Here is an 11,141-nt window from a genome sequence, read left to right as displayed (position 1 = left end):
TGCTTCCTTCTGCTGCTGGGATGTGTCCCAAGGTCCCCCTTGCCTCCTATTACAGTGGGCTGTGCCAGAGCTGCTTTGCAGGGACACAGAACAGAAGCTTGTACCTCTCCCCTCCTGCTGGGTTACCTGCCCAGCCTGCATAGCATTTGGGCTCCTTTGAGAGTTGCTCTGGGGCTACTCTTCCTTCTTCTACCTTGAGGGAAGGGGCATTTCAGGTGTGCTGTTAATTAGCAATTTTCACCCTTATTGTGTAGACATGGTTTCACATTGTCTTTAAGGAATAAAGCCTTCTGTTCATAATGCCTGTCTCCATCACTGAGCTTGGACATTGATGGATCTCCTCTCTGATGCACAGGCTACACCTTCCCACCTACCCCCAGTAGAGTGGTCCTTTTGGGACCCCCAAACCCTGCTCTCCACAGCCCAGACTCCTGGATGTGCAGGGGAAGGTGTGGGGACACAGCCATGAGTCTACTGTGAGCCCCAGTTCGGGATGCAGCTGGGCCCTGGCTCCCTGAGGAGCACATTGTCCCCCATTTCCTCCTGCCAGGTCTTTGTTCACTCTGCAAGGCTGCCGTCAGGGTGGGCTGTGGGGAAGCATCCCTGGGCCCCAGCCCCCAAGCTTGTAAATCCCACTCACCCAACAGGGCTTTTCCGATCCCATTCCCAAGCCCTGGGATCCCTTCCTCTGCTGCATCCTCCCTCTCCCTCCTCTGCCTCTGTCCTCTGCTCACAGTCTCCCAGCTCCCAGCTCCCTGCCTCATCTCCTTGATGCCCCGCTGCCCCCTGCACCCCAGCCCTCAGCACCCACCTCCACTCACTTACACCTTTCGTCCCCATCCCCAGGGAGAGCCACCCTATTCTGCCTGGGCCCTGTGCTCCATTACCAAGAATTTGGGACCCCCTCCATACCTGGGACCGCCTCCATCACTGGGACCCTCCATCCCTCAGCACCTGGGCAGCATGCAGACAGGTGCCCTGCCAGGATGCAGGGCCAAGGTCAATTCAGGTTGTGGCACCAGCTCCTGGTGCACAGACATGTCAGGACTCTGTCCACTGCCTGCTCTCACTGGGAGGATGCTCTGCCAGCTCAGCCTGGCAAAGCGGGTCCACCAGAGCTTGCCGACCCTGGCCTCATGGATGGGGCAGCTCCCCACCTTGTGATTTCCAGACATCCCTTTGCGAAAACCACAGTGGCAAATCCAGTGGGTCCAGCTCTACCAGCTCCTGGCCTTGGCTACTGATATGATGGGGGAAAAGGGCTGGGGGAGAGGTCTGGCTCTGCAGCAGCACAGAGGCTGGGAGGAAACAGCCCTGGGAGGTGCTGGAGTCGTGATGGGGCTGCTGCTGCCGTACTGGGAGCAGGGAGGCAATGCAGAAGGGGAGGTTTTTAGGGCTAAGGACTCTGAGGTATTTCCAGTTGGGAAGTTGGGGTTCTTCCCCTGCCCCTCCCAAAATGGTTGTAGTGGGGTCCTATCGGCCCTGTTTTTCTAGGCAGGAGGAAAACAACCTCTTCCAGAGCTGACACAGAGGGAGAAAATCTTTATTCTTTGGCACCAGCAAAAGACAGCGTTTTGAGAACAAGGCTGAACAATGTGGTTCTACAATGAGCATCCTGCAAGTAACCAGCATACCACTTGCTCCATTAAGGAGACAGATCTTACTCTCAGCATCCACCGTACCATGGCAAAATTCAGCCAGCTGACTTGGAAGTCAGCCTAGGTTTACATGACAGCACTCATACCTAATTTCCAAGACCACTTCCCACAAATAGCTGTGGGGACAAAATCCCCCTCCCATTCTAGCAGCGGAGGCACAAGGAGGGGACAGTTTAGCCACATGTCACACAGCAGGCGATGCCAAGATGGGTCTGCAAGGCCAGGAGGTCCCCAGAATCACAGCTGCCCATAAGGGTGGCTAAATTATCATGGACAAATTACATCTTTACAAGACAAAAGGAACTTCAGGCGTCCCAAGGTGGCTCAGCAGGTCCTGGTGCTCAGCAGCAGAGTTTCTAGGTCTGTGCCAAGACTCTGCTGGATGGTCTTGCAGGACTTCTCCAGGGCATAGACCTCTCAGCTCCCAGTGCTCACTGCAGCTCCAGGGTGTTCACATATTCCTTCACCCACCTGGCATCAGGGTTAGCACAGACCTCACGGTCCTTCCTGGTGATGAACCTGTCAAGGGAGGTGGGGAGGTGTTACAGCCCCAGATGGGGAAAGAGGCATGAGGGCCTTGTGTCACTCCCCAGGCACATGCTGACCTGCCCTGTGATCAAAGCTAGCTCCCAAGGGAATCATGTCCCTTCCAGGCTCCCATCCCACAAACCCCCAAGCATCAGGGGGCTGCAGAGCCTGCTAAAACCCAGAGGGGAGGGAGAGATCAGGGTCCCCTGGGAGAACCACCCCCCATGCTCAGATGTTCCTGGCCATGTTCAGTGCAGAGGTGAGCCTGGATGCAGTGTGTGGGCAGCTGGCATACCAGGTGCAAAACTTGCAGGTGGTACATTATGTGCATTGGGCTCATCACCACTGGGAGGTCCTGCTGGCTACACAGGGACCTCCTTCTCACACCTTATTCCCAGCACCAGGATGGTTCAAGGAGACCACTTATTTCTCAGCTGAGGAGGATGAGTGCTCATGTGTTGCACATGTGACCCATGGTGGCTGCCCCATTCCCTTATTGCAGGTATGGTTCCTCACACCACCATGCTCTCAGCCCTGTTGGATGTGAAGCAAAGAGCCCAAAGGCTGGCAGAGCCTTTCCTAAGAGCCCAGAGAATGAGCCAGTACTTACACAACTGCTGGCTGTGAGCACTTGCTGCTAGTGTAGAAATAATCCTTCACGTGACTCTGGGGCAGCTTTCGTAAGGTGTAGCTGAAGCAGCACACAGTTGTGTCAGCCCCAACTGGAAGAGATCAAGAAAGCCAGCATGAGTCTATTACTCAATAAACTGCACATTCCCCAGCCGAGAGCATGGGCAACCATCCCCTTAATCAGCTGTGGCACCCTCTTTTCTTCCTCTTTCCCCAGAAAGTCAGAAAGAAATTGCTGTGAACACCAAAGCTTAATTAGTCATTGCTAGGATTGCTTGTTAAATGTTTTGCACTCACTTCCAATGATAAAAATACTTTCAGTCACCCTGGAACCATTCCTAAAGCCCGGCAACAAAATCAGGGGAGACGAAAGCTGAAAACTTTGATACTTCTCGGTAAAATTCATCCCGAAGATAAAAGGATGCGAGAAAGGAAGAGCAGACCCAAGAAAGCAGAAGCTATTCACACAGGTTTCCAACCTTTGCAGCTAACATTTTCCAGTTCTGCTTCAAATTCACTGCCAGTCAGAGCAAAAATCCACCCCAAGAGAGCAGAGAGATGCTGTACTCACTTGGAGCAGGAGAGGCCTGAGAAAAGAGGAGACCAACAAGGATGATGGAGAGGCACACTGCAGAGGCGTTCATTATGGACAGAGATGAGCTGCAAGGGAGAGGCAGAGCAGACTCCTCCTGTGTCTGATGTGAGGTGCTCGCTCAGTCCTTGCTTTTTATAGGGATGGTGGCTGGCCCCATCAGTTAGATTTCAAGACAAACACTTGGAGTTTCCATAGTGTAACAGAGCTGATGTCACAGCACCTTTGCCTCAGAAATGCTGAAAAAAGGAAACAGTAGGTCTAGGAAATACCAGAATAGCTTTTGTGTGAGGTGAGGTAACTTTGACCAAACCGGCACCCACGAGGACTATACTGACCAAGACAGGATATGAAACCACCCTTGAACAGCAGGTTCACACTTAGATTCACCAACACGCCAGCAGCACTCATCAACCTCATCCCAGCTTCCTCCCCGAAGGTCCTTTTCAAGGACCCAGGCCTTGAGGACAAAGGTGCTTAGATCCTCAGAATGGCTCAGGGACAGTGCAGGTCCAGCCAGGGAGTTCTTGCTCCCGTGGTGGGTCTGGGACATGCACAGGGTGGATGCAGGGGGACAGTGCAGGCAGCATGGGCAGCAGGCACGCTCTGAGCTCTGCTGCCTGTGCAGGCAGCAAAGATGGCTGGCACCCTGGAGACTGGTTGTAGATCTTGGCACCATAAAAAGTGCAGTCTTGGCACCATAAAACACAAAATCCTCAATGTTGTGCTTCCAGTATGGAGCTCAGGACCTTCAAACCCATCGTAACACACCCCAGCATCAGTCAGTAAGGGGAGTGCTTGCCTGGGAAGCCCGACTCGATGATCAGACTCTACAAACGCTGTCTTCTCCCAGAGACACAGGGCAAACACAAGTGCCAGCATGGGTTTGGTACAAGGTGGGATGCAGAAGGCAGAGCAGGAGATCCCTCTGCCCAGGGAGTGGAGGGGAACCACCTCTCATGCAAGCACGTACCCCCGCCCCTTGTGCACACTCACAGTCACAGGGCCTATGATGTGCTCTGCCCAGAGCCCCCCAGCACTGCCCTTGCCACTAAGCGATGGACTCCCCAGGAAGCATTTCCCCTTTTTCCACCTCCCTCCTCTCTGCAACAGGCATCAACTTTACCAGCTCACAGCCTGTGGTTTCTCTGGGTATTTTCACACCCAGCTCCCAGTGACAACTGCCATTCATGAGGCACCATGAGCTCATCTCCCCGGGATTTCCTCACTGCCCTGCGGCCCCAGTAATGCAGCAGGGACCACAGGGCAGTGCTGCTCTGTTCCCCTACCTGGAGACCTCCTTGTGTCTTGGTGTATTGGGGCTGCCTCCTACAGTGTCCCCTTTACCACAATGTCCCCACAGGTGGGGACCAGTGCTGCAAGAGTCCATGGCTTTCCCAACTCATCCTCTGAGGAGACATCCTCACGGTGCTGGGAGTGGTTGTGTCCTGGGACCCTGAGGACTCCTGCCTTCAAAAGCATGTGAAGGACCTGGAGCTGAACCAAGTGACTGACATGACGAGGTTGTCACAAACATGCGGTGGTAGCATTTTGGGGCAGCACAGCAACATGCTAGCAGGTAGTCAGGTTTTGCAAGGGACAAAATCTCAGCTGGAATTTGCCAAGGGACATCCCACTCTCAGGGATGGAGAGGGGGATTATTTATTGCTACTCCTGTATTACATGTCCTTCAGTATTGCAATTAGCCTGTTGTTCTGGCTAATTTATGTATGCATTGCTCATGCCCCAGATCCATGTAGGGTTACAAAGCAAGGCAATGTGTCTCAGCCTTGTGTCCTCGCTACAGTAACAATTGTATTTTGTACTGAGCCTTGACCTGTCCCTGCTGCCCTAAGGCTGGTCCTGGGGCTGGAACTTCTCTTTCGAAGGAGCAGTGCCTGTATAAATTAAGTTTTTACATCCCCACCACCTGCGCCTGCACACTCCTTGGCTTCAACATGTAGCTTCTGGGCTGCATCGCTTCCTTGTTGCATTTGGTGGGGTGGGAGTCACTCATCTCCCCTTCCTCTGCCATCACAGACAGACTGTTGGGCTATGGGACACGCAAGTGAACCTGTTTTGGTGTGCTCAGATCTGCTGGCAGAGGAAGGACTATGACAAAATATCTGACAGGTCCAGATAGAGATCTAAGAAACCACAGAGTGATACTCTGACGCTCCCCCAACCGCAAAGCTGCCAGAGCTCACGCTCCGTTAGAGCTTGTAGAGGCAACCGAAACCATGACATCTGCATATCTTTCAGAAAGCGCAGGGTGCCTGCGCCTCAGCCCATCCCAGCTCCCTCTTCCCCCCACCCGACATGCCCAAGGGATGGCACAATTCCATCTGACCATTGCACAGCCCAGCCTTGCCCCTCACTTGGCCCCGTGCAGGTTTTTGGAGGTGTATCCCGTAGCCCTGACCATCACGGCAGAGATGCCAGAGCGTTGGAGAGATGCCAGAGAGTTGGAGAGATGCCAGACCATTCATCCTGGCTCCATCCTTGCTCCAGGTCAGCTGTTGCGGGAGGGTGACACTCGTCCCTGCCCTCATCCTACTCTGCACTCCTCCAAAGCTCCCCACCGCCTCCCTTTGCCCTCTTTGCTCGCTGCAATGCAGCTCCTCAGAGAAAGGTGGGGGCAAAGGCAGCGGCCAGCGGCTGGGATCCACCAGGCATTGCAGAGAAACCTGGGCAGAGATCGGGGGGGCATCGTGGAGACAGGGGAGCTGGATGCCAGATGTGCCACCGTGAGCCCAGACCATGAAGGGCTGCTGGGGGGACTGTGGGGACCATGCTGGGGTTTGGCCTCAGACGGAGAGGGGAGTTGCACGGGCCATTTTAGGGAGCTGCATGGGACAAGGTGAACCACAAGGAGGTTCCTGGGCTCTGTGTGCACTGACCCCTGCAAGTCAGAGAGATTTTCTCTCTGTCGATTTACTTCCCCTCCCACCCACACACGAGCATCCAAGGAGCACCGGGCCCTCTGCCGTCTTCTGCGGGAAATGTTCCCGGAGCCCTTTCATTCATCTCCGTCTCAGCGACGGCTCATCCATCCATCTCCCGAGAAGCCCTACAGTGCTCCCTCCTGCCTGCCCAAGTGCACGCGTAGGGGTCTCCTCCCTGCACACAGCCTGGGGCAGGCAGGGCTCCTGCCAGCACCGGGCACCCCCTGGGTGTCATCCTCTGGGTCAGTGCTCATTCCCCTCGGGTCCGAACCCTGCTGAGCTGGGTGCTGCAGGGACAGGGCTGTGCCCTGGGCAGGGGTCCAGGCTCTGCAGCCTCCTGTCCTGCTGCCCATGCTGGTAGCAACATCTGGGGAGGACGACACATTTCAAGCCCCTCTCCATCTTCCTATGTAGCAGAAAGCCTCTTTTCTAGGAGGTGAGTGCAGGTGGTGGGGGAAAAGTCTGCTTTTGGTTTTGCCCCAGCCTGACTTAGCCTCTTTTCAAATTTTTTTTTTTCCTTAAGTGAAATGTATGGGGCCAAGGAAAGAGGCTATGTGTGGTATGCAGGACAAGGGTAGGGGGAATCACAAGCATCACTGCTGCAGGATGCCTGGGCAATGCCAGCACATTGCTGCTGCCTGTGACTCCCGCAAGGAGGCAAAAGGCAAAAGTCTCTGCTCCCTCAGAAGGACTCTCTGGAAACCAGGATCACCTACTCTTTGCAGCTCCAGATGAAGTCTCAAAAGATAGCCCCAACAGGCTGTTTTGCCCTAGAAAAAAAAAGATGCAAATGTTACTCTAAACCCAGTAGGAATGGGGACTCCAGACACACTTCCTCTGCTGGCACAAGGGCTCAGACCCCTGTTTCACTGGAACTCCTGTTTCACTGGAACTCTGCTGATAACAATCAGCCTGCACCTACACTGCTCTGCTTCTCCTGAGGTGACTACAGGGAAACTCTGGCTTATGCACTGGGAGTCAGGGCTGTTGCGTCCATGAAGCTGGATCGCCTGTGCCCAGTGTGATGTGTGTCACACGAGCCTGGCAATGTATAACAGCACATATGGGGTCCATGCTCCACCATCAGCAGGACTGAACCTCCCTGGTGAATCCCCAGGGGACTGCTAAGTCTTTTCTTGAACTATTGGCCATCATTGCCTTCCCCAAACCTGCCTTTGACAGCGATCAGAGACCCAGCACAGCCATCTCCTGCTTCCCAGGCTTGGCAGAGAAGAGGTCCACTTGCACAGAGGGTCTTCCCAGTGCCACAGCTCTCAGAAAGGAGCAGGCATCCCTGCAAAGTCCCCCAGAAAGGCTGTGGCATCTATCCCGTCTGGTCCTCTCCTTGGGCTGTGGGGCCCAAGTGGCCCTGTCCCTTCAAGGCTTGGTTGGTGGCCACCAACAGGTCCACCACCATCACCACCTCATCCCTGGTGGTCTAGTGGTCAGGGTTTGGCACTCTCACTGCCGCAGCCTGGGTTCGATTCCCAGCCAGGGAAGGGGGTTCCTACAGCCACCGCAGGTCCCAGCCTTTTCCTGGGTGGCTGCACTGCCCTCGAGCAGCTCCTGGGGTTCAGCACAGGGTTCAGGAGCTCCCACACCCTGTGCATGGTGCTGGGTCAGGGTTGGATGAATTTTTTTGGGGGGTAGCAGCAGCCTCCTGTCCCCCAATGCCATCGGGCTGCACCACCCAGCAGAAAAATACCCCAGGTGGAGTGAGGGGCAGCCAGGAGCCTGCGATGGGCTGTAGGAAGGAGGGTGTCGGGCTATAGGGAGCAAGGTGATGGGCTATAGGGAGCAAGGTGACAGGCTGTAGGGAGCAGGGTGACTCAGCTGTGTGGGGTGGACATGCTATTGCAGGTTTTCTTCTTGTGATAAGGAGAGGTGCAGGGCTGCTCCACTGAACACGGTCTTGGCCTTCTCCTAAAGGTGAGGGGTCCCTAGGAGATCAGGGCCAGGGTGGGAATAATGCAGGGTGACAGGTCTGTGTCCGTCTGTCTCTCCTGGGGGCAGGGGGGCAGGGGCTGCCAGTAAAATCTCCCGCTGTGAGCAGGATTTGAACCTGCGCGGGGAAACCCCATTGGATTTCAAGTCCAACGCCTTCACCGCTCGGCCATCACAGCAGCTTGCACAGAGTGTCTCCACAGGAGCCTGTGGCTGTGACCCTGCCCCAGGGGACAGAACAGGACCTGATCACACCCTGGATGTGGGTTGTGCCATCCTGGCTCCTGCTGCACACCCAGCACAGGTACTACTGTTACTGCTGCCACCTGCCCTGCACAGAGCTAAGGCTGATGCGGAAATCAGCATCCCAGCAGTGCTGGGAAAGGCAACTGGGCACCAGTCACAACATCAGTGGTGGTGACATGGGAGACAGACATGGTGGGAGGTCTACGTTCCATCTTGTCTCCTTGTATCCAACAGGAAACTTGTTCCTGGATGGCCATCCCCAACCTCCTTTCTTAGTCTGGGAACGTCCCAGCCTCTTCTATCCCCCTCTCCCCCCAATATACATATATTTGTCTCTGTGAAAACAGGTCCAGACTTCACTAACTGAGGCAGGCTGACACACAGACCAGGCAGTGTTTTGCCTTATAGCTGGCAGGATGATGTTGCAGATTTGTGTGGTTTTCACCAGGTTGCTGCATGCCTTTTGGCTTTTAGAAGAGGTGATTTGGAGAAAGGAAGAAAAGGTGACTGTCGAGAGGAAATCCTTGCTGAGCGAGGTCTGGTAGTGACCTTGGCCTCTCCTTTGGAGCACAAATATCCTATCTGGAAGGTAGTCCTAGAAGCACTTGCCTATCCCTGGTTTGGGTGGGAGATAGCTCTGGGAACCTGAGATATCCAGGGCCCTCTCTGGGTTCCCAGAGTTATGCTCAAAAGCTGTGCAAGTGCTTTGCTATGTCATTTCCATCCCACGCATCTTCCATGGGGTTTCATTGGCAGGGAGCAGTTTGGATGGAAACCTCCCTGTGTAGGAACTGCTCCTCTGTGCTCAGCTCTCAGCCCAAAGGTCTGTCTGCACCGCCATCCTCCCTGGCCTCTGCCTCACTTGGTGGTTTGATTTCCCTCCTCCACTGGCCAGGGAGGAGCATAGTCCTGACACTGAGTCAAGCTTGGCACAGTCCCACAGGCACGGACAGATGCCCAGGCATGGGTGGCCACCTGCTCAGATGCATCGATGCACTGGAAACCAGGTGCTCAAACAATCACTGGACACATGAGATAGTGACTAGAGCAAGGCTAGCAAATGTGATAGAGCTCAAGAGAGGGGTGAGTGAGGGGAATACTGTCTTTGGACAATTATGGCAAGACTCAGGAGAAAGGTTAAGCTTAAATTCATCCTTTTCGGTTATCCAGGTTTCCTTCCCCCTCTTCTAGGTGCCATGTTCGTGTTCAGAGCTGGGAGATACATTCCTTGAATCTCCTGAAGTGCCTGTGAGGTTCAGCTTGGGGTATGGCACAAGAGGAGAGAGCCTTCAGAGCTGCAAAGCCACTAACATCCTGATGGGCACAGTTAGTGAAGATGAGGTCTATGGTCTGGAATGAGCTATTTCTCCTTACTCCTTCTGAGGATGAAGTACTGTGCATTTGGTATCCAAAGAGGTCTGTTGAGGTGAGGTTTCATTTCAGGGTAAGAGTTCGAACATCCTTCAGGTAGCAAACAGAGGAACATGGAGGGGCCAGACCAGAGCACATAGACCTGCACATTACCAGAGCCCGAAAGGAGGGGTCTGGAGGGGTCTCCAGAGTATATGGAAAGGACGGAGGGGGGGCGTGTCTAGACCCCAATGGAGGGACCTGGAGAGGACCAGAGGGGGAGCAGAGGGACCTGGAGAGCAGTGGTACTCTAACGGAGGAGCTTGGAGGTGACCAGAGCTTGAAAGAGATGTCTGAAGGGGTTAAGGAGGGCAAAAGGTGTGGTCTGGAGATCTCAGGAACCCAGTTGAAAGTGTCTGGGGGAGACCAGAGGAGGCAGTATCCCCTAACTGGTTCTTGCAGCCTGGCTGGACTCGGACTTTTATTGCACTGGCCAGAATTCCCACAATATTTCTCAGAGTTGGCTTGGTTGGGTTTTTTTTTTGTTGACTTTTTTTCTTATCTAATCTTGTGTCATCAGCAGGGAACACCTATTTTCATCTACAATTCTTGTGATATTTACAGACAAAACAATCTTGCCTAGTAGAAAGATCAGGATGTGTTTATAGAAAAGTCTGAGTTCAACAGAGCACTGACATCTCTTCTCTTGTAATAAATGGCACTTTTCAGTATTATGCAATATAGAAAACCACAAAGTCTGTCATGAGACAGACCTTATTCTTCCTCAAAGAAATGTTCAGACTCTGCCTCTACTTGCAAGTTTTCACCCTTTGATGTTGCAAGTTTCAGAAAATAGTGACTGCCTTGCTCAAGTGCTGGCTTTGCTGGACCCAGCACACAGTGGTCACCATTCACTGCTGCATCCCATTACCTGATGCAATGTTGAAGACACTTTATCCTGACCATGAAACAGTGCTTAAGCATCTCACTGGCTGTAATATGATGACATATGATGATCAAGAGGCGACTACTACCTGTGCATTGTGACTACTAATGAACCCCTGCAAGCTCCATCCATACAGACATTCCTTCACATGGTTAAGCATTGAATCAAACCACAGAATCTGTGATTATTTTTTACATCTATTCATGTATTCAGCCTCTCTAGAAATTAAGTTGTAGTCCAGGGAAAAGAATCCACTGCAACAAATTACTCCCATGTCTCCCAGCTGGTGCAGCACAACGAAA

The 11,141-nt window shown here is 53.5% G+C and overlaps 1 protein-coding gene and 2 non-coding genes across 3 annotated transcripts; 1 reads left to right on the top strand and 2 right to left on the bottom strand.

The window, feature by feature from the left end:
• Positions 1-1,527: 1,527 nt before the first annotated feature.
• Positions 1,528-3,557, bottom strand: LOC104314376 (C-C motif chemokine 5). Its single transcript, XM_009913841.2, has 3 exons — positions 3,388-3,557; positions 2,797-2,908; positions 1,528-2,177 (listed from the first exon to the last, which is right to left on the bottom strand). Exons 1-3 carry the CDS (start codon positions 3,458-3,460, stop codon positions 2,090-2,092), a joined length of 273 nt encoding a protein of 90 aa, XP_009912143.1. The 5' UTR covers positions 3,461-3,557; the 3' UTR covers positions 1,528-2,089.
• Positions 3,558-7,780: 4,223 nt separating this feature from the next.
• Positions 7,781-7,852, top strand: TRNAE-CUC (transfer RNA glutamic acid (anticodon CUC)). Its single transcript has one exon. It is a non-coding gene; the product is annotated as a tRNA-Glu (tRNA).
• A 542-nt stretch (positions 7,853-8,394) lies between these two features.
• TRNAS-UGA (transfer RNA serine (anticodon UGA)) lies at positions 8,395-8,476 on the bottom strand. The gene has a single exon. It is a non-coding gene; the product is annotated as a tRNA-Ser (tRNA).
• Between the last annotated feature and the right edge of the window lie 2,665 nt (positions 8,477-11,141).

The sequence above is a fragment of the Haliaeetus albicilla genome, chromosome 9, assembly GCF_947461875.1.
Source record: "Haliaeetus albicilla chromosome 9, bHalAlb1.1, whole genome shotgun sequence".
Lineage (NCBI taxonomy): Eukaryota > Metazoa > Chordata > Aves > Accipitriformes > Accipitridae > Haliaeetus > Haliaeetus albicilla.
This window is presented reverse-complemented; position numbering and strand designations above follow the sequence as displayed.

What these genes read in the sequence shown, in the direction of transcription:
- LOC104314376 (XM_009913841.2), bottom strand. Translation starts at nt 3,460, where the DNA reads ATGAACGCCTCTGCAGTGTGCCTCTCCATCATCCTTGTTGGTCTCCTC. An exon ending in TCAGGCCTCTCCTGCTCCAA is followed by an intron (nt 2,909 to 3,387) that starts GTGAGTACAGCA and finishes GATCTCTTCCAG; the next exon opens with TTGGGGCTGACACAACTGTG. An exon ending in TGCTCACAGCCAGCAGTTGT is followed by an intron (nt 2,178 to 2,796) that starts GTAAGTACTGGC and finishes CTCCCTTGACAG; the next exon opens with GTTCATCACCAGGAAGGACC.